Source organism: Podospora bellae-mahoneyi, chromosome 4 (assembly GCF_035222275.1).
Source record: "Podospora bellae-mahoneyi strain CBS 112042 chromosome 4, whole genome shotgun sequence".
Classification (NCBI taxonomy): domain Eukaryota; kingdom Fungi; phylum Ascomycota; class Sordariomycetes; order Sordariales; family Podosporaceae; genus Podospora; species Podospora bellae-mahoneyi.
The window spans coordinates 979,890-1,003,969 of NC_085883.1; the positions used below are offsets into that span (position 1 = coordinate 979,890).

General features: G+C 32.2%; 1 protein-coding gene and 1 non-coding gene across 2 annotated transcripts; both read left to right on the plus strand.

Moving 5' to 3' along the window:
- Nucleotides 1–1,608: 1,608 nt before the first annotated feature.
- On the plus strand, nt 1,609–2,295 carry QC761_402305 (uncharacterized protein; the record flags this gene model as incomplete). Its single annotated transcript, XM_062878512.1, has 3 exons — nt 1,609–1,808; nt 1,878–2,107; nt 2,207–2,295. The coding sequence occupies 3 exons, from the start codon at nt 1,609–1,611 to the stop codon at nt 2,293–2,295; spliced, it is 519 nt and encodes a 172-aa protein (XP_062731996.1).
- Nucleotides 2,296–21,077: 18,782 nt separating this feature from the next.
- On the plus strand, nt 21,078–21,148 carry QC761_0063520. The gene has a single exon. It is a non-coding gene; the product is annotated as a tRNA-OTHER (tRNA).
- Nucleotides 21,149–24,080: the final 2,932 nt, after the last annotated feature.

Genomic DNA, 24,080 nt, shown 5'->3' on the forward strand with positions numbered 1-24,080 from the left:
TGACACAGACGAGTCTTACACTCCAGTCATGCAAGCCCACTGACTGCTGCTCCATCTTTTAGCATCTCAGAGGAATTTGACCCCTTACCATCCGATGACAGCATCCATCGATATATCACACTCGAACAGGAAATCCTCCTGTCCTATCGACTCTTGTTCGCCCAAAGCGGAGCCTCGAGGAGAGTGGCCCAGAAAGAACTTGCAAAGTTGAGGCGCGAGAACCCGGCAACATTCGACCCGTTTCTCTCTGTGCTCTGTGAGCGGAAATACAGGATCGGCATTTTATGGTGGTCGAAAGTGGATAAAGAGCTCGCCGATTTGCCCTCTACAGCCTGGCCGCTGCCCTGCCTCGATGCCGATGGGCTGCTGCAGGAGAGGGATGTATACAGCGCCATTGAGGACTTTCCCCGCCTCGGTCAGCGCCTGCTGCGGGTCCAGAAGTTCAACGCGCGCTGGCGTCCAAGCAGGTTAACGGACTTCTGGCGTGATCGTAGGAATCCATATCAGTGGTACACCTTTTGGGCGGTCCTTATCTTTGGTGGTGTTGCGAATCTGCTCGCTGTTATGCAATTGGCTGTGGCAGTTTATCAGGCAATACCATTAACAAGAGCAGACGCGGGGTAGACGAAGGATTGGCTGTAGGGATCTTCTTCTTTGGTTCCAGTCGTGTGGAAAATGTTGCCTCACTTCCTTGACCTGGGGGAGAGAGGACATACTTAGACAGTACATGACATGAGAATAGAGTACGTATCATGCGGCTCAAATCCAAACTGCCACAGTCGAATCTCTCGAAGAATGCCGTATCAAAGCACAGAAAGCAGGTTCACAAATGTAGCACCAGCCCTCGAAGTGCTCAAAGCAGACAGGGACGCATACGGGGTGGTGTGATGGTGCTACATACCTGCATCGCCAAAGATAAGCATTGGTTCACGGCGGTAGCCTATCAGCGAACACAAGCCAGAGCCTTGTCAAAGATCAAACCTTCACTTGATCACGTCCAAGCAGTCATTATCTCGGTCAAGCAAAGGCCGACGACTTGGCTACTATTGCTACCATGATACCAAACTAAGCCCTCTCTATCCGTTTCCTCTCATGACTGAGGCTTACGATGAATCTCATAACACTATCCACCTTCCACACACTTCACTTCCTCACCAGACGCCTCGTTATTCCACAGCCCTCACAACCAGCAATACACTCCTCAGCTAACATCCAAAATGGCCGACTTCATCACCAACCTCCCCTACATCGCCCGGGACCCTCTCTACCAAGAAGAGAAACCCTTCTCCTGCGACTTCGACCACGGCACCTCCACCTTCGCCACAAACCACAAACACGACCGCCAACCTGTCCAAATCAGAGACATAGGTGCCGACCCCTCCCACTTCACCCTCGACAAACACGGCTTCTGCGTCCTAAAGTCCAAAACAGCCATCGACCCTGACGCCGCCCTCGCCGACAAATCATCCATGGAAGACGCCTACGCAGATGAGATCGTAGCGTTGCTCAAGGCGAATTTCCCAGAATACAAGAGGTTTGAGATGATGAATGTTGTTGTATGAAGCCCCCTTTCTATGGCACAAGTATTAACAAGGGGTCATCACTCACATGGAACGTGAACCAAAACCCCAGGTCCGAAAACGCGACCCAGCCTTCCCCTCCCCGGGTGCAGTCTCCATCGTGAGCCACGAACAACCGGCAGGCGTCCCGCACAGCGACTTCTCCGTCGGGGGTCTGCCCCTGCAGATCGAACTCTCCTTTCCGGGGCAGTGGGAGAACTTGAAGGACAAGGAGTTTGATGTCATCAAGTACGAGATTCTTTTTCCTTACCTTATCCAAAAACCACCTCTAACATGCAACTCCACCCCCAAAAAAAGTCTCTGGCGCCCCCTCCACGGCCCAAACTTCGACTGGCCCCTCACCCTCCTAGACTTTGCCTCGGTCGAACCAGACGACATGATTCTCAACGACGACCTGCACCGCGACCGGGCAATGGAGAACACGCTCCTTCACTTCAACGAGAAGCACAGGTGGTATTTTGTCAACGGGCAGACGGTGGACGACGTGCTCGTTTTCAGGATCGTCGACTCGACGGGAAAGAGGGCGAGTAAGTTTATTTTTTTATTTTTTTTATTTTTTCCCATTTCCCTTTGCATGAAACTAACTGCCAGTCTTATGTTTGTGGCTGATGATGTAAACCGAATAGGGGGCTTTCATTGCGCTGCTAATAACCCGAATACGCCTCCTGGACAGATGAGGACTAGTATTGAGATTAGGATAGTGGCTGTTCGATGAATATGCCAGTGCAGTGACTTGGGTAGGTGATTTTTTTTTCTCCATCTGTAGTAGGTAGGCAATGAAGTCGTGGAAAGCGAACATGTTGGAATTCTCCATCACAAAGGCTACCGTTTGAGGTATTGATCGGATTATCAAGAGAGAACCTTTATCGAGCCCCCTGTTTATCTAACCAACGTCTCCCGTCCACCCGTAATATAGAATTTAATTATATTTAGAGAATACGTATTAAGTATTTAAATATATTTAATAAGCCTTAAAAGATAATTAAGAGGCTTTGAAAGATATTTTTAAGGTCTTTGAATCAGCTTTTAAAGCATTTTACTATTTTATAAGAAGGGTAAGTAAATCGGTAGATGGGGAAGGGGGCGTTGGTGAGATACACAGGGGCGTGCGTAAAGGTTCTCTTATTGTTAACGTATTTGATAAGCGAGCGGATCGGACAAGCGAGTGGATCGATTTCGTACGCGATATAGCTCTCTACCTACAATATCGATTTCCTCCACTATACTAAGATGTTTTCGATTCTAGTTAAAGTAAAAGTTATTTTTGCATTTAAAGCCTTTAAAAATAACCTTAAGCTAAGCCTTAAAGCTGTATCGAGGCTCTATTCTGTGCCTTATACTACCCTCCATCGCCGGCATACTAGTAAGCCTACACGATGCGATATTCTAACTAACTTACGTAATTTAACGGTATAACGAACCCCTATCCAGAACCTCTGAAAGTATGACGAACCCCTATCCAGAACCTCTGAAAGGGATACCGGTTGAAGGCTGCTTCTGAATAATCCTGGTTCGGTACAGCTAAACAGTGTACGACAAGATGTCTCAATGTAAACACAAGATACCGTGAATACAACTTGAAATTGCATACTGCGGAACTGTCTATCTACATCAGCCAGTTCCTCCGTATATATAGACCTCGGGGCCCTAAGGTGCTCGCCCTGCTACGGCCCCGATCACTCCTAGCACTTTACATCCTGCGAAGTGCTCATCGTACTATGTCTTCGATTACCCATAGTATCTTACATCCTACAGACTACTCAGGCCTCTTAGCGCCGTAGCACTTCTGGCCAGCCTTAATTGGCTGCTTCCTGGTTTCCTTAATGATTAGCTGGGGACTCCCCGCGCCCTATATACTGCGCGGCCTGCCGTTGGGTTAACTATAATATAATGCCCCTCCTCCCAGGTCGACGCCCCGACAACCGTATTCCTAAAATAGTCCTGGATCCCCTTTTCCCGCAATATCCCTACAGTAAGTTTTCCTCCTCTTTTATCCTACCGTCATGTCTAACCGTGTAAAGAAACCCGCTCGTACGAGTACCGACCGTCGCCGTAATCAAGTACTTTTCCTTAAGAAGTTCGGCCTTATTATACCCGAGTATACCTATTATAAAGAGAATAGCCTTAAGTACGTGGTTTCCTCTCGATACGACCGATACCTCTCGTATATTAAATCGAGTCGTTCCTACTATAATGTCTATAGCGTGGATCGTAAGTCCTTTCCTGGGCTACCGTACGCTTCCTTACTAATCCTATAATCCGTCCTCTTATTAAGGAGAAAGAGCGCCTAGACGCCGAAAAGCAAACTACCTTAAGTAAGCTCCTTCGTTTCGAGGTATAATCGTATGCCCTCGAGGTACGAGCCCTTACTACCTTTCGTCGCGAATCTCGTCTCCTTAAGGAGGAAGAGAGAGCGTTTTCCGCGCGGTCTATTATCCCGTATAGCTTACCGGTAGCGGATATCCCTATTACCTCTTCTTCTACTACTACTCCTGCCTCGGCCTTCTCTTTCCTAGATCCTGCCTTAGGTCTTAACTAGTTTACCGACCTTTCCTTCAATCCCGGTATAGCCGGTCCTTCCTTTTTAACCGCGCAGGATACTACTAACGGTACGCCTTCTACCTCCTAAAATAACTAAAACGTATAGTATTACTTATATCTAATTCTCCTTATACTTTCCAATCTTATAGTATAGCGTATAGTACGCCGGCTACTTTATCGGAGGTATAGGTTTAAGTCCTATTAAGGTTCTCCGTACTTTAAATTAAGGAAAACCCTTCTTTACTTTAAAGTACGACTTTTTATTTATTTTAAATTTTAATCGGTTTAAGTATTACCGGTAAAACTTTTTTAGTTTATTTAAATAACTAAAATATATTTATAGTTCCTACGAATTATCTATAGCCGGATATTTTAATTAACTAATTAAATACTTTAATTAGCCTTTATTAAATTATAAATCTAATATCTCTTTTATATCGTACTTTTTTTCTTTATCTTCCGCCACGATCTATATATTGGCTTTACTTACCGGTAGTGCGGGCTCCAGAAGTGAGATATAAAAGGTATATAACCGTAGACGTATCGTACGGGGTAGCTCTAGTTCGAATACCGTCTCCGATATCTTCCTTTTAACCTTAAACGGGCCCACTCGCCTATAGTCTAGCTTTTTATTAGGTCTTTTAATATATAAATTGCGTATAGAAAAGAATATTATATTTCCCTCCTTAAAGTAAGGTCCCTTAAGCCTTTTAGTATTATAGTATTTCTATATCCTTTCCTTTATAAACTTTAATTTTTACTTAAACTTACCGTAAAATATATATATTTTATTTACTTTAACCCCGGCCTTAAGTACCTTAACGGTAGGCCTTTACCGTAGGTCTACCTCGTAACCGAAATTCGCGAAAAAAGATATAACTTTCGTAATCTCCGTTAATAATATATTATACGTTAATTATACCGTAAATAATAATTTAATTTAATTATCCTACTCGAAATTAACGTAATTCCGTAAATATTATTCTACGATTTAATTAAGCCGCTCCGTTTAACCGTCTATTTAAGAATAATAAGTTAATAACGCTTTACTTATTACCTTTAACCTTATTATTAACGTTCTTTAAAATTTCGATATAAATTTAGTATCGCGATCCGTAATAAACTTTTTTAGCTATATATATATTACTATAATATACTATAATATTACGTCCGCTAATTACTTTACCGACTAAGTTTCCTTATATAGTAAAAAGTATATTTATTTAGTAAGCTTATCGATTATCGTTAATATATTATTATACTTAACGCCGGTTACCGTATTTTTAAATTCCGGTAATTTAATAATAAAATCTATAATAACTAAACTTTATAACCGTTCCGTTATTAATAGTAACTCTAGAAATCCGTAAGGCTTATACTTTATAACTTTCGTTTTCTTATATATATAATATAATTAAATAACTTCCTTAACGTCGTTCTTAATCCTTAGTTAATTAAAGTGTTACTTAATCTTTTCTATAGTCTTAGCGATACCTATATATCCTCCGAGCTTCGATATATAAATATTTATAATTAGTGTCGTCCGATCACCTGGCTTTACGTACGCCCGATTTTTATATTACAGCCTTCCCTAGCTATCTTTCTAAATACCCTATAGCTCTAGCTCTTCCTACTAATATTACTCCGTAATATCGGTACTTAATTTCCTTTAGTATTTACTAGAAGTAGCTTTCTCTCGATATATTATATAATACTCTATTTACGGCTATAATGGATATTTAAAAATATTATTAGGCGCCTCCTTAAGTAGTAATAGTAACTCCCTAGGCGCATCCTTATAATAATTAGTACGCCGGCTAAGTGCGTTTACCCTAGCGTTTTCCGATCCCTTTTTATAATTAATTTAAAAGTTAAACTCCGAAAGGAACTTTAATTATCGTATTTGCCGTACGTTAAGGACCTTCGTAGTAGTAAAGTACCGTAGGTTTTTATAATCTATATAGATCTATACTTTATATTTAATATTACTAAAGTATAGCCTTTACTCCTCGAATACTTTAATAATAGTAAATAGTTTTTTATTATAAATTAAGTAATTTTAATATATTTCTTTAAGTTTCTTCAAAAAAAAGGTTACCGGATATAATTTACTATCGTTATTTCGCTATCCTAATTACCTACCGATCGTATAGTCTAATATATCCGCCTCGACTTTAAATAATCGACTAAGGTCTAGTAATTTAAGTATTAAGTCCTTTAAAATAGCCTCTTTTAGTTCCTAAAAGGCCTACTCTTTTTCCTGCCCCCACTAGAATTCTACGTCCTTCTTAATTAAGTAATTAAGAGGCCTCGCGATACTTACGTACTTTCGAATAAATATCCTATAGAAGTTTATAAACCTTAAAAATTCCTTAATATATATTTATAACTATAGCGTAAGTTAATCTTTAATTACCGTAATTTTCCTAAATTCCATACGAACCTTACCTAACGATATTAAGTATCCTAGATATACTATCTTTTATACGTGGAACTTGCTCTTCTCCTTATTAATTAAAAGTCCGGCTCCGTGTAGCGCGTCGAGTATCTCTCGTACGTGCCGCTTATACTCCTCCAGAGTACGTGAGTAGATAAGAACGTCGTCGAGATAATATACTACTATCTTATCGAGGTATTTCCGTATTATATAGTTAACGAGAAATTAAAACGTTGCGGGTATATTAGTTAGCCCAAATAGCATTACGAGATACTCGAAATAACTATAGAGCGTACGAAACGCTATCTTCCATTCGTCTCCTTCCTTGATCCGTATATAGGCGTACCCGATAGGCATATTTAAGTATATAAAGTATTGCGCCCCGGCTAATTAACTTTATAATTTAGATATTAACGGTAGCGGGTAACTATTTTTTACTATTTCGTTATTTAATTACTAATAATTTATATATAGTCGTAAATTACTATCTTTTTTCGGTACGAAGAAAACGAGGTATCCTATTAGTAATATAGATTCCTTAATATAGCCTCTTTTTAAATTCTTATTTAAATACTTTTATAGCTCCTTACTTTATTTATCGTTAGTATAATATACCTTAAATAACTATAGTTTAACTCCCTCTTTTAATTTAATTTTATAATCCTACGGCCCTCGCTTTAAAAGCCCCTCTAAATACTTAGCCGTAAAGGCTAAGTATCCTCGATATTCCACCGGTACCGCTTTTTTCTCGCCCTTTTCTACATTATTATAATAAGCGTATTTATTAACCTCCGATATCTCCACTAACGTCGTTAACCTTACTTCTTCGATCTTACCGCTTATATTAATAAAATATACTATTACTTTTTAAGCTCCTTACGGTAGTACCGTAGAGGGTACTTATCCTACACTCTGCTCCGTACGTACTCCTAATCTCCCATCGTTAGCTAGATACTTCTAAGGTTCTCTTAGTCGTAAGTAATTACCATCCCTCTAATCGATATCTAGGTTATAGTTTTTATACTATAACTACCCTAAGATTATATCCTTCGAGGGTCCTATATCTATAATATCGAATATAACTAAAGTTATTTTTCCTTCGACTATAATATCCAGGGGTAGTGTTTCCCTATAGACCTTTTACGTACGAAATGGTCCTTATATAACGATCCATTCCTTCTTTTTCTTCTATAATATCCGGGCCTGGTGTACGAACTGTAGTAAAATTAAATTCGTCTCCGCACCTCCGTCTACTAATATTATTGCCTAGAGATCCCTCTATCGTATAGTAATCTAGAGGCGTTTATTTCTTTTACTTCCTCCCTATATAGTAGCGACTTTGCTAATAAGCCTTAGGTCGTTATTTTATACCTTCGCTTTACGCTAATACCTTCGAAAATACCGTTCGTAATCCGTTAGAGGTTAACGGTCTCCGCGAAGGGCCGCGAGTCGTTTCCTAAACGGTTATATCGTTTAAAAGCATCCTCTTACCCCGGATTAACTAGTAATACGAAGTTTTTTAACTATACCCGCCTAGCTTCCTCCTATCTTCCGTCTCTTACTTCCCTAGTACTTTCTTATATCCTTGTCCGATAACGGTTCTTCTACTTAGTCTTATATACCTTATCTTAATAATATCGCTTAACTTTCTCTCGTAGATATATAGCGTAGTCCGGGCTTAGGTACTATTCTAGTATCACTTCGTTTAAAGAGCGTATACTATCGTCCGTATTCTAACCTTCTACGTACTCGATATAGTATCTCGTATACTTTAGTACGATCTATATAACCTAAAGGCCATCCTTTAGTTTAACCGGATCCTAAACTTTCTATAAGAGATAGTTATTTAGGTCCTCCTGCTAAGCCTTTTCCTACTTAACTATAGTCTTCTTAACCGGTTATAGCTTACTTTCCTTACTTACTTTACGTACTAGTTAGTGACTATATAGTAATTTACTTTAATAATGCTTTATATATCCGTATATAATATATTAAAACTAAGGTACTTTTTAATATTCTAGATACCTAGGATAAAATTATACTATATTTCCCTTATAAAGTATATACTATATAGGTATTAATATATCTTTTAGTATCTTTATAATCCTAATATTAACGACTTTCTTACCCTTTTAGTACTTTTCTTAGCTCTTATATACGAGCTTTATAGGCCATAATATATTCTGTAAGATAGTAAATCTATACTTACCGTACTACCTCTCCGGTATTATTTACCTAATAAGTTCTTACGCAGGACTATTGCTTTTAGTAACTTCTATAATAATTTTTATAGTAATCCGTGTTAGTTAATCCTATAATGCCTATATCTAAAGATCTCCTTCCTTGTACTCTACCTTTAGCCTTTTTATTACTTCCCGTAACTTCTAGAACTTTATTTTTTTTTATTTAGCGTATTAATTAAAGTTTCCCTTTAATTTTACTATTCTACTTTATTAATACCCGATAGTTACTACTTCTATAACCCTCGGTTCTTTTAATATAATAATAACTATAATCTTTTTTTTTTAGCCGAGTCGTTTAGATACCCGATAATTTTTTTTAAAGTATTTTACTTTATTATAATTAAAATATTTAAGGTTATCCTTACCTTAGCCCCGGCCTTACGGCCTCTATTACTATATAGTATTAATCTCTATAGGTCCCGCGTACGTAGTTCCTAAAACGTAAGTACCGTACGGCCGTCTCTTCCTTTTATCGTTAGGCCGATAGGGTCTCTACATGCGCGTGCCTTTACGCTCCTTACGGCACTAGTATTACCGATCGTCGATACGGACCGCTATTACGATATATTCGTTAATTATCTCCGGTTGTTCCTATCGATATAACTCGTCTTTAACCTTTTCCTTAAGCCCGTTATAAAATAACTATATTAACCTTTTATCATTAATTTTACTACGGAGTATATCCGTCCTGAATACCGTAGCGTAATCGGCAATAAATCTAATCTGCCTTAAGTTAGCTAGTCGCTCCTAGGTACGCCTACCTTTATCGTACTCCCTAAATACCTCTTTAATCTTCTCTTCAAACTTTTTGTACGATTTAAAATACTTTTTCGTAACCTCCTCCCGCTCGTCGTCCTTATTATCGAAATAATCTCCTAGAATCGGCTCGAACTAAGTAAACGCTTTATCTTTAAGCCTAGACGCGGCGTATATTACTTTAAACGGCTTGTCCGGGAAGCGGAAAGGATAGTATTAAAAGTATACCTTAAGCTAAATTAAAAATCCTCCCAGCTCTCCTTTAGCTCCTCCGTAGCGATCCGGAGCCTCGAGCTTAGCGCGATTTCCCTCTCTGCGTAGGGCGCTAAGTTCCTGGTGAAGCATGGTATTCTCTTGCGCGAGAGAGTCGTACGAGATCCGTGACTTGTCCTCGAGCTCCTGGATACGTGCAAGAAGCTAGTCGACGGTAGGTTAGATATTAGTGTCTTCGGCCATGGCGTATAAATACCTTTAATTTATCCGTAATAAAGTTAAAGTAAGTATGTAACGTATAACGAACCCCTATCTAGAACCTCTGAAAGGGATACCGGTTAAAGGCTGCTTCTGAATAATCCTGGTTCGGTACAGCTAAACAATGTACGACAAGATATCTCAATGTAAATACAAGATACCGTGAATATAACTTGAAATTATATACTACGGAACTGTCTATCTACATTAGCCAGTTCCTCCGTATATATAGACCTCGGGGCCCTGAGGTGCTCGCCCTGCTACGGCCCCGATCACTCCTAGCACTTTGCATCCTGCGAAGTGCTCATCGTGCTATGTCTTCGATCACCCATAGCATCTTGCATCCTGCAGACTGCTCAGGCCTCTTGGCGCCGTAGCACTTCTGGCCAGCCTTGATTGGCTGCTTCCTGGTTTCCTTAATGATTGGCTGGGGACTCCCCGCGCCCCACATACTGCGCGGCCTGCCGTTGGGTTAACTGTGACAGAAAGGGATACCGGTTAAAGGCTACTTCTGAATAATCCTGGTTCGGTATAGCTAAATAGTATACGACAAAATATCTTAATGTAAATACTAAATACCGTAAATATAAGCTTGAATTATATACTGCAGAACTGTCTATCCACACCAGCTAGTTCCTCCGTATATATATATCCTACGCTAAGCCTGGCGTTATCCTGGATCGATAGACTCGACCCTCGATCCTATCGATACTATCCCTCCGGGGTTAACTCCTTTGGATCGACCCTCGATCCTAATAATTTTATTCTAATTAGTCCGTAATTTTATATTAATAATTATTAGTAATATACTTACGTTCTACTAAATATTAAACTATAATACAATACTTCTCTTTCCAGGTTAAAGTCCTATTGGCCTAACTTACTTTTTTTCGTCCGCTAATACTTATAAGTTTTTTTCTTTTTTCCCTTACTTTTTACACTTTAATATATTTAATTATATAAATAAAACGCGATTGGATATTAAATTTCTATATACGAAAATAATAAATTATAATAAATTATTTATTATAATCTTACGGTTTACTATTATTATAAAGTATATTTATTCTTTCTACAAAAGATATAATTTTTTTTATAAAATTTCTCTTTCCGTTTCTAAGCGTTACGCTACCTATATATAATATAATTAGTCCCTTTATAACGCTTATAAGTTATCCGTTTAATAATTCTATAAAGTTATTTTTTAATATAATTAATTTAAGACGGAAATAATAAAAGCCGAGTCTTAATATATTACTTTAAATTAAAGAATTAACCGCTTACGTTTATAAAAATAATTATAATTTAAATAAATAATTACGGCTATCTTTTATAACTTTAATAATATAAAAAAGTTAAAGTATATTAAATAGGAAAAAGCTACGCTAATTATATAGTTTACTTTATCGTTTAATAATACTTTTTTTTCTCCGGCCTCCGCTTTTCCAGATCCTTTAAATCGTTATATAATAGAGTTTCCCGCCGCCGTACCCTCCGACCTTTTTTTTAAACCCTTTTTTAAGCTTTAAATAGTTATTTAAACTTTTTTTCGACCCTAATACGGCCGGTCTTTTTTTTTTTAATTATATAAAATATTATTAATAATATACCTTTTACTTTTTAAAATAATTAAGGTATATAACGTTATTTATATTTAATTTTCCTTATACTTTTTAACTTTATAATATAATATATTATCCGCCGATTATTTTACCGGAGACGTAAGTTCGAATTTTATTAAAGTTCCTTTAGTTTTATTTTATAATTATTTAATTATAATTTAGGATTAACTTTTTATTATCCGCCGGTAATATATTTTTTAATAATAAAAGTATATAATATTAATTATACTTAAATTCCTTTTTACTTTTTAACTTTATAATATAATATATAGTACGCTAATTATCCTATCGGAAATATAGGTTTGATTTTTACTAAAGTTCTATTAAATTTAAAAGTATCCGATAAAGTTCTTTTAAATTTAAATTTACTTTTATTTACTTAAGTTTTAATCGATTTAAATATTATTAATAAAACTTTTTTAATTTATTTAAATAATTAAAATATATTTATAGTTTTTATAAATTATTTATAATTAAATACTTTAATTAACTTTTATTAAATTATAAATTTGATGTTTCTTTTATATTATACTTTTTTTCTTCGTTCTCCGCTATTATTTATATATTAACTTTATTTATTAATAATATAAGTTTTAAAAGTAAAATATAAAAAATATATAACCGTAAATATATTATATAGGGTAACTTTAGTTTAAATACCGTCTCCGATATTTTTTTTTAACTTTAAACGAGCCTACTTATTTATAGTTTAACTTTTTATTAAATCTTTTAATATATAAATTATATATAAAAAAAATATTATATTTCTTTTTTTAAAGTAAAATCCTTCGAACTTTTTAATATTATAATATTTTTATATTCTTTCCTTTATAAACTTTAGTTTTTACTTAAATTTATTATAAAATATATATATTTTATTTACTTTAATTTTAACTTTAAATATGTTAATTATAGGTTTTTACCGTAAGTTTATTTTATAACCGAAATTCGCGAAGAAAGGTATAACTTTTATAATTTCCGTTAATAATATATTATACGCTAATTATATTATAAATAATAATTTAATTTAATTATTTTATTTAAAATTAATATAATTCTATAAATACTATTTTATAATTTAATTAAATCGTTCCGTTTAACCGTCCGTTTAAAAGTAATAAGCTAATAATATTTTATTTATTATTCTTAACCTCGTTATCAATATTTTTTAAAATTTCGATACGAATTTAATATCGTAATCCGTAATTCCTTTAGCTATATATATATTACTATAATATATTATAATATTACGTTTATTAATTATTTTATTAATTAAGTTTCTTTATATAGTAAAAAGTATATTTATTTAATAAATTTATTAACTATTATTCATATATTATTATATTTAACGTTAATTATTATATTTTTAAATTTTAATAATTTAATAATAAAATTTATCATAATTAAACTTTATAACCGTTCCGTTATTAATAATAATTTTAGAAATCCGTAAAGTTTATATTTTATATCCTTTATTTTCTTATACGTATAGTATAATTAAATAATTTCCTTAACGTCGTTTTTAATTTATAATTAATTAAAGTATTATTTAATTTTTTTATAATTTTAGCGATACCTATATATCCTCCGAATTTCGATATATAAATATTTATTATTAATATTATCCGGTTACTTAACTTTATATACGTTCGATTTTTATACTATAGCTTTCTTTAATTATTTTTCTAAATATTTTATAACTCTAGTTCTTTTCATTAATACTATTTTATAATATTATTATTTAATTTCCTTTAATAATTACTAAAAGTAATTTTTTTATAATATATTATATAATATTTTATTTATAACTATAATAAATATTTAAAAATATTATTAAACGTTTCTTTAAATAATAATAGTAACTCCTTAAATATATTTTTATAATAATCGGTACGCCGGCTAAATATATTTATTTTAATATTTTCCAATCTTTTTTTATAATTAATTTAAAAATTAAATTCCGAAAGAAATTTTAATTATTATATTTACTATATATTAAAGACCTTTATAATAATAAAGTATTATAGATTTTTATAATCTATATAAATTTATATTTTATATTTAATATTATTAAAATATAGTTTTTACTCCTTAAATATTTCGATAATAATAAATAATTTTTTATTATAAATTAAATAATTTTAATATATTTCCTTAAATTCTTTCGAAAAGAAGATTATTAAGTATAATTTATTCTTATTATTTTATTATTTTAATTATTTACCGATCGTATAGTTTAATATATTTATTTTAATTTTAAATAATCGATTAAAGTTTAATAATTTAAATACTAGGTTTTTTAAAATAGTTTTTTTTAACTCCTAAAAGGCTTACTTTTTTTCCTATCTTTACTAAAACTTTATATCTTTTTTAATTAAATAGTTAAGCAGCCTCGCGATACTTATATACCTTCGAATAAATATTTTATAAAAATTTATAAACTTTAAAAATTCTTTAACGTATATTTATAATTATAATATAAATTAGTTTTTAATTACCGTAATTTTCTTAAATTCTATATAAACTTTATTTAATAATATTAAATATTTTAAATATATTATTTTTTATATATAAAACTTGTTTTTTTTTTTATTAATTAAAAATTTAATTCCGTATAGTATATTAAGTATTTTTTATATATATTATTTATATTCCTTTAAAGTATATAAATAAATAAAAACGTTATTAAAATAATACATTATTATTTTATTAAGGTATTTCCGTTTTTTATAATTAATAAAAGATTAAAACGTTATAAGTATATTTATTAACTTAAATAATATTACGAGATATTCGAAATAATTATAGGGTATACGAAATATTATTTTCTATTTATTCTTTTTTTTAATTTATATATAAATATACCCGATAAATATATTTAAATATATAAAATATTATATTTTTATTAATTAATTTTATAATTTAAATATTAATAATAGCGAATAATTACTTTTTTATTATTTCGTTATTTAATTACCGGTAATTTATATATAATTATAAATTATTATTTCTTTTTAATATAAAAAAAATAAAGTATTTTATTAACGATATAAACTCTTTAATATAACTTTTTTTTAAATTTTTATTTAAAAATTTTTATAGTTTTTTATTTTGTTTATTATTAATATAATATATTTTAAATAACTATAATTTAATTTCCTTTTTTAATTTAATTTTATAATCCTACGGCTTTTATTTTAAAAACCCTTTTAAATATTTAACCGTAAAGGTTTAATATTTTTAATATTCTATTAATATTATTTTTTTTATTCTTTTTTATATTATTATAGTAAATATATTTATTAACTTTTAATATTTTTATTAATATTATTAACTTTATTTTTTTTAATTTTATTATTTATATTAATAAAGTATATTATTACTTTTTAAGCTCCTTACGGTAATACTATAAAGGATACTTATCCTATGCTTTATTTTATATATATTTTTAATCTTTTATTATTAATTAAATATTTTTAAAGTTCGTTTAATTATAAATAATTATTATTTTTTTAATCGATATTTAAATTATAATCTTTATACTATAATTACTTTAGGATTATATTTTTCGAGGATTTTATATTTATAATATTAAATATAATTAAAATTATTTTTCCTTCGACTATAATATTTAAAAATAATATTTTCCTATAAACTTTTTATATATAAAATAGCTTTTATATAATAATTTGTTATTTCTTTTTTCTTTATAATATCCGAGCTTAATATACGAACTATAATAAAATTAAATTTATTTTTATATTATTATTTATTAATATTATTATTTAAAAACTCTTTTATCGTATAATAATTTAAAAATATTTATTTCTTTTATTTTTTCCATATATAATAACGATTTTATTAATAAACTTTAAATTATTATTCTATACCTTTACTTTATGTTAATATTTCCGAAAATACCGTTCGTAATCTATTAAAAATTAACGGCCTTTACGAAGGGCCGTAAATTATTTTTTAAATAGTTATATCGTTTAAAAACGTTTTTTTATTTCGGATTAATTAATAATATAAAACTTTTTAATTATACCCGCTTAATTTCTTTTTATCTTTTAGTTTTTATTTCCTTAATATTTTTTTATATTTTTATCCGATAATAATTTTTTTATTTAATTTTATATATTTTATTTTAATAATATTACTTAACTTTCTTTTATAAATATATAACGTAATTTAAGCTTAAATATTATTTTAATATTATTTTTTTTAAAAAATATATATTATTATTTATATTTTAACCTTTTATATATTTAACGTAATATTTTATATATTTTAATATAATTTATATAATCTAAAAGCCTCCCTTTAGTTTAATTAGGTTTTAAATCTTTTATAAAAGGTAATCGTTTAGGCTTTTTTACTAAACCTTTTTTTACTTAATTATAATTCTTTTAACCGGCTATAACTTACTTTTTTTATTTATTTTATATATTAATTAATAGCTATATAGCGATTTACTTTAATAATATTTTATATATTTATATATAATATATTAGAATTAAAATACTTTTTAATATTTTAAATACTTAAAATAAAATTACATTATATTTTCTTTATAAAATATATATTATATAAATATTAATACATTTTTTAATAACTTTATAATTTTAATATTAGTAACTTTCTTACTTTTTTAATACTTTTTTTAGTTTTTATATATAAACTTTATAAATTATAATATATTTTATAAAATAATAAATTTATATTTACTATATTACTTTTTTAATATTATTTATTTAATAAGTCCTTATATAAGATTATTACCCTTAGTAATTTCTATAATAATTTCCGTAGTAATTTATATTAATTAATTCTATAATACTTATATTTAAAAATCTTTTTCTTCGTACTTCGCTTTTAACCTTTTTATTACTTCCCGTAGCTCCTAGAACTTTACTTTTTTTTATTCGACGTTCTAATTAAAGTTTTTTTTTAATTTTATTACTTTACTTTATTAATACTTAATAACTATTATTTTTATAACCTTTAGTTCCTTTAATATAATAATAATTATAATTTTTTTTAATTAAATTATTTAAATATTTAATAATCTTTTTTAAAGTATTTTACTTTACTATAATTAAAATATTTAAAATTATTTTTACTTTAGTCCCGGCTTTATAAATTTTATTATTATATAATATTAATCTTTATAGGCCCTATATATATAGTCCTTAAAATATAAGTCCCGTATAATTATTTCCTTTTTTTATTATTAGGTCAGTAAAGTCCCTATACGTATATACCTTTACGTTCTTTATAATATTAATATTATCAATTATTAATACAAATCCCTATTATAATATATTTATTAATTATTTCCGGTTATTTCTTTCAATATAATTTATCTTTAACCTGTTTCTTAAACCTATTATAAAATAATTATATTAATCCTTTATTATTAATTTTATTATAAAATATATTTATTTTAAATACCGTAGCATAATCGGTAATAAATTTAATTTCTTTTAAATTAATTAATTATTTTTAAATACGTTTATCTTTATTATACTTCTTAAATACTTCTTTAATTTTCTTTTTAAACTTTTTATACGATTGAAAATACTTTTTTATAATTTTCTCTTACTTATTATTTTTATTATCGAAATAATTTTTTAAAATTAACTCGAACTAAATAAATATTTTATTTTTTAAGTTTAAATATAGTATATATTATTTTAAACGGCTCGTCCGGGAAATAAAAAGGGTAATACTAAAAATATACTTTAAGCTAAATTAAAAATCTCTTTAACTTTCTTTTAATTCCTTTATAATAATCCGGAGCCTTAAGCTTAACGTAATCTCCTTTTCTATATAAAGCGTTAAATTCCTAGTAAAATATAATATTTTTTTACGTAAAAAAGTTATACGAAATCCGCGATTTATCCTTAAGCTTTTAAATATATATAAAAGGCTAATCGATAATAAATTAAATATTAATATTTTTAATTATAGTATTTAAATACCTTTAACTTATTTATAATAAAATTAAAGTAAATATATAACGTATAACGAATTTCTATTTAAAACCTTTAAAAGGAATACCGGTTAAAGATTACTTTTAAATAATCCTAGTTCGGTATAGCTAAATAATATACGATAAAATATTTTTATATAAATACTAAATACCGTAAATATAAACTTAAATTATATATTACGGAATTATCTATTTATATTAACTAGTTCCTCCGTATATATATATCTTACGCCAAGCCTAGCGTTATTCTGGATCGATAGACTCGACCCTCGATCCTATCAATACTATCCCTCCAGGGTTAACTCCTTTAGATCGACCCTCGATCCCAATAATCCTATTCTAATTAATCCGTAATCCTGTACTAATAATTAGTCAGTGGTGCGCCTGCGCCCCACTAGGTGTCAAGCCGTGACAAACGGATCTGGAGGAAAAGACGATAGTTTAGTACGTTCTTAAGCTATTTATACGCGTATTCCTACCTAGATTAAGTAGCGTAGAAGATATAGCTAACTATGACGAACCCCTATCCAGAACCTCTGAAAGGGATACTGGTTGAAGGCTACTTCTGAATAATCCTAGTTCGGTGCAGCTAGAGAGTGCACAACAAGATGTCTCAATGTAATCACAAAGATACTGTAACTACAACTTGAATTGCATACTGCGGAACTGTCTATCTACACCAGCCAGTTCCTCCGTATATATAGATCAGGGGACCGTGGACCGTTGACTTACAGACGGTCCTCGGTCCTCTCCGGATTGGCCGATACTGGACCGTGGACCGTGAGACCCACCACGGTCCTCGGTCCCCACCTTATTGGTCCGTTCCGTCCTACTGGACCGTGAGCCCCGCTCGATCGTCCGGTCCAGCCCTGATTGGTCCGGTGTGCCCCACTATCTCCCAAAACCGTGACACTAACTAACTACTACGCGTACGCGACGCGCCCCCTATTACTTAACGCTAAATATATAACTTTATTAAACGCTAGTTATAACTCCGTACGTATTTTACGCGTAGATATAATTACTAGAGGGCTAAGTACGAGGATCCGAAGGTTATTACCGAGTAATTTACGCTCGTATAGAATATTAAACCTAAGTACGGTATAATAAATAATAATATTTATAATTTCGATAAAACTAGGTTTATAAAAAATATTATTTTCGTAAATATAATAATTATAATTTCGGACGGTTTTAATAAAGTAAAATTAATTTAGTTTAATAACCGCGAATAAGTAACGATAATTTAAAAAGTTAATACCTTCGGCTAAACTATTTTACTTTTTATTATTTTAGCCGTATAATATTACTTTATTAATTAATATACTAAATATAATTTACTATTTATTTAACGTATTGTAATTATCGATAATAATTAAATTATTAATCTAGTAAACTTAAATTAAATTAAATACTTTAATTATTATATAGCGTCCCGTACGAAAGGTAAATACCGGTTATTAATCCTTAATAATTACGAACGTTATTACTTAATTAAATTCGAGTATTATTATTAATAAAATAATATTATTACGCTTTATATATCTCTATACTTCTCTTACTTCCTTTAGCTACTCGATATTAATTACTTTAGACCGTTAAAATAAGCGTATAGCTATTAAATTAATAGTTTAATATATATATATATTAATTACGTAAGTAAACTTAAGTTTCTCTTTACCTTCCGCGAAACTTTTTTTACCTTTATAACGGAGAAAAATATATAAAGTAGCTTTATAGGTACTAACCTTATACTATATAATTTAAAGAAAGTATTTTTTAAATTAAATATAAAGCTTCGTACGCCTATACTTTTATCCTTAAGGCCGGGCACGGTACTATTTTAGGTATTTTAAATATTATAAAACCCCTAAAAAGTTAATTTATAATTAATATTTATTAAAACTTATATTATTAATTATTAAAATAGTTCCCCGACTTTAATATTAATTATAGTAAATTAGCTTACTAAAGGTATAATAACTATAATATACTAAGTAGCTTTCCTTTAGTTAGAGGTATCTTCGCTCCGTAAGGTAAACGAGGTACTAAGTAAGTACCGGAGAGTAAAAAAAACACGCGTATAGCTTAAAGGATTACTTACTATACAAGATACACAGGATCTACTAAACTGGAAGGCTGTAGGTGGAGAGGTAGCGCAAGGAAAGGAGCAGGGTGGTAGTAGTGTAGGGGGGGGGCGTACGAAGGTTCAGTGCTATGGTATAACGAACCCCTATCCAGAACCTCTGAAAGGGATACCGGTTGAAGGCTACTTCTGAATAATCCTGGTTCGGTACAGCTAGACAGTGTACGACAAGATGTCTCAATATAAACACTAGATACCGTGAATATAACTTGAAATTGTATACTGCGGAACTATCTATCTATACCAGCCAGTTCCTCCGTATATATATATCTTACGCTAAGCCTGGCGTTATCCTGGATCGATAGACTCGACCCTCGATCCTATCGATACTATCCCTCCGGGGTTAATTCCTTTAGATCGACCCTCGATCCCAATAATCCTATTCTAATTAGTCCGTAATCCTATACTAATAATTAGTTAGTAGTGCGCCTACGCCCCACTAGGTATCAAACCGTAACACGACGCTCTCCCTCCTAGGCTAAAGTCCCGTCGGCCTAGCCTATTCTCCTTCGTCCGCTAACACTTATAAGTTTTCCTCCTCTTTCCCTTATTCTTTACGCTTCAGTATATCTAACTGTGTAAGTAAAACGCGATCGGGTACTAAACCTCCGCATACGAAAATAGCGGATCGTAACGAGTTACTCGCTATAGTCCTACGGTTTGCTACTATTATAAAGTATACCTATTCCTTCTATAAGAGACGTGGCTTCTTTTATAAGATTTCTCCTTTAGTTTCCGAGCGTTACGCTACCTATATATAGTATAACTAGTCCCTTTATAACGCTCGTAGGTTATCCGTCCAATAGCTCCGCAAGGTTATTTCCCAGTACGATTAGCTAAAGACGGAAATGGCAGAAGCCGAGTCCTAACGTACCGCCCTAGATCAAAAGATTAACCGCCTACGCTTATAGAAACGATTATAGTTTAAGCGAATGGCTACGGCCGTCTCCCGTAGCCTTAATAGTGTGGAAGAGCTGGAGCGCGTTAAGCGGGAGGAAGCCGCGCTAGCTACTTTATCGTCCAACGATGCTCCTTCTCTTCCGGCCCCCGCTTCTCCGGATCTTCCGAATCGTCGTACGACGGAGTCTCCTGCCGCCGTACCCTCTGACCTCTCTTTCCTGGACCCTTCCTTAAACTTCGAATGGCCACTTAATCTTTCCTTCGACCCTGGTACGGCCGGTCCTTCCTTCTTGACCGCCCAGGATGCCACTAGTGGCACGCCTTCCACCTCCTAAGGTGGTTGAGGCGCGTAGCACTATTTGTATTTGGTCCTCCTCACACCTTCCAACCTCGTGGTGTAGCGTGTAGTACGCCGACTACTCTGCCGGAGGCGCAGGTTCGAATCCTGCCGAGGTTCTTCTGGCTTTATCTTATAGCTATCTGGCTGTGAGCTAAGGCCAGCTTTTTATCGTCCGCCGGTGGTACGTCTTTTTACGGTGGTAGGGGTGTATAATGCTAGTTGGGCCTGGATTCCTTCTTACCTTTTAACCTTATAGTATAGTATATAGTACGCCGACTATCCTATCGGAGGCGTAGGTTCGACTCCTGCTGAGGTTCTTTTAGGCTTAAGAGGGCCCGGTCGGGTCTTCTTACGCCCGGATCTATTTTTATCTGTTTAGGTTTTAGCCGGTCTAGATATCGCTAATGGAATTCTTTTAGCTTTTTTGGGTAATTAAAGTATACCTGTGGCTCCTACAAGTTATTTATAGCCGGATATCCTAACTAATTAACTAAATACTTTAATTAACCTTTATTAAACCGTAAATCCAATATTTCTTCTATATCGTACTCCTCTTCTTCGTCCTCCGCTACGGCCTATATATTAGCCTTACTTGCCGGTAGTACGGGCTCCAGAAGTGAGATATAAAAGGTATATGACCGTAGACGTATCGTACGGGGTAGCTCCAGTTCGAATACCGTCTCCGATATCTTCCTTTTAACCTTGAACGGGCCTACTCGCCTATAGTCTAGTTTCTTACTAGGTCTTTTAGTATATAAATTACGTATAGAAAGGAATATTATATCTCCCCCTTTAAGGCGAGGTCCCTCGAGCCTTTTAGTATTATAGTATTTCTATATCCTTTCCCTTATAAACTTTAATTTTTATTTAAGCTTATTATAAAGTATATATATTTTATTTACTTTAACCCTAGCCCTAGGTACCTTAACCGTAGGTCCCTACCGTAGGTCTACTTCGTAACCGAAATTCGCGAAGAAGGGTATAACTTTCGTAATCTCCGTTAGCGATATATTATACGTTAGTTATGCCGTAAATAATAGTTTAACTTAATCGTTCTGCTCGAAATTAATATAATTCCATAAATATTATTCTATAATCTAGTTAAGCCGCTCCGTTTAACCGTCTATCTAAGGGTAGTAAGCCGATAACGCCTTACTTATTACCCCTAACCTCGTTATTAATGCTCTCTAAAACTTTAATACGAATTTAATATCGCGATCCGTAATAAACTCTTTTAGCTATATATATATTATTATAATATACCGTAGTACTACGTCCGCCAGTTACTTTGCCGACTAAGTCTCTTTATATAGTAAAAAGTATACCTACTTAGTAAACCTATCGACCACCGTTAATATACTATCGTACTTAACGCCGGTTACCGTATTTTTAAATTTTAATAATTTAATAATAAAGTCTATAGTAATTAAATTCTATAGCCGCTCCGCTATTAATAGTGGCTTTAGAAATCCGTAAGGCTTATGCCTCGTAACCTTCGTTCTCTCGTACGTATAGTATAACTAGATAGCTTCCTTAACGTCGTCTTTAATCCTCGGCTAGTTAAAGTGCTGCTTGATCTTTTCTATGGTCTTAGTGATACCCATGTGTCCTCCGAGCTTCGATGCGTGAATATCTATAACCAGTGTCGTCCGATCACCTGGCTTCACGTACGCCCGATTCTTATACCATAGCCTTCCCTGGCTGTTTTTCTGGATGCCCTGTGGCTCCAGCTCTTCCTGCCAGTATTGTTCCGTGATATTGGTGCCTAACTTCCTTTAGTATTTATTGGAAATAGCCCTCTCCCGATATATTGCGTAATACTCTATCTACGGCTATAGTGGATACTTGAGAGTATTATTAGGCGCCTCTTTAAGTAGTAATAGTAACTCCCTAGGTGCATCCTTATAGTAATCGGTATGCCGGCTAAGTGTATCTGCCCTAGCGTTCTCCGATCCCTTTTTATAATTAATCTAGAAATTAAATTCCGAGAGGAACTCTGACTATCGTATCTGCCGTACGTTAAGGACCTTCGTAGTAGTAAAGTACTGTAGATTTTTATAATCCGTATAGACCTATATTTCGTACTTAGTACTACTAAGGTATAACCTCTACTCTTCGAACGTTTCGATAATAGCGAGTAGCTTTTTATTATAGATTAAGTAGTTTTAATATATTTCCTTAAGCTTTTTTAAAAAGAAAGTTATTAAATATAGTTTACTATCGTTATTTTGCTATCTTAATTACCTACCGATCGTATAATTTAATATATTTACCTTAATTTTAAATAATCGACTAGGGTCTAGTAATTTAAATACCGGGTCCTTTAAAATAGCCTCTTTTAGCTTCTAGAAGGCCTACTTTTCTTTTTACTCTTACCGGAACTCCACGTTTTTCTTAATTAAGTAGTTAAGAAGCTTCGCGATACCTACGTATCCTCGAATAAATATCCTATAGAAATTTGTAAACCCTAAAAATTCCTTAACGTATATTTATAACTACGGCGTAGGCCAGTCTTTAACTACCGTAATTTTCCTAAATTCCATATAAACCTTACTTAACGATATTAAATATCCTAAATATACTATCTTTTATACGTAGAACTCGCTCTTTTCCTTATTAACTAAGAGTCCGGCTCCGTGTAGCGCGTCGAGTATCTCTCGTACGTGCCGCTTATGCTCCTCCAGAGTACGTGAGTAGATAAGAACGTCGTCGAGATAGCACACTACTGTCTTATCGAGGTATTTCTGTATCGTATGGTCAACGAGAAATTAGAACGTCGCGGGCGCATTAGTTAGCCCAAATGGCATTACGAGATACTCGAAATGACTATAGAGCGTACGAAACGCTGTCTTCTATTCGTCTCCTTCCTTAATCCGTATATAGGCGTACCCGATAGGTATATTTAAGCGTATAAAGTATCGTGCCCCTACTAGTTAATTCCGTAACCTAGATATTAACGGTAGCGGGTAATTGTTTTTTACCGTCTCGTTATTTAGTTACCGGTAATTTATATATAGTTATAAGTTACTATCTTTCTTCGGTACGAAAA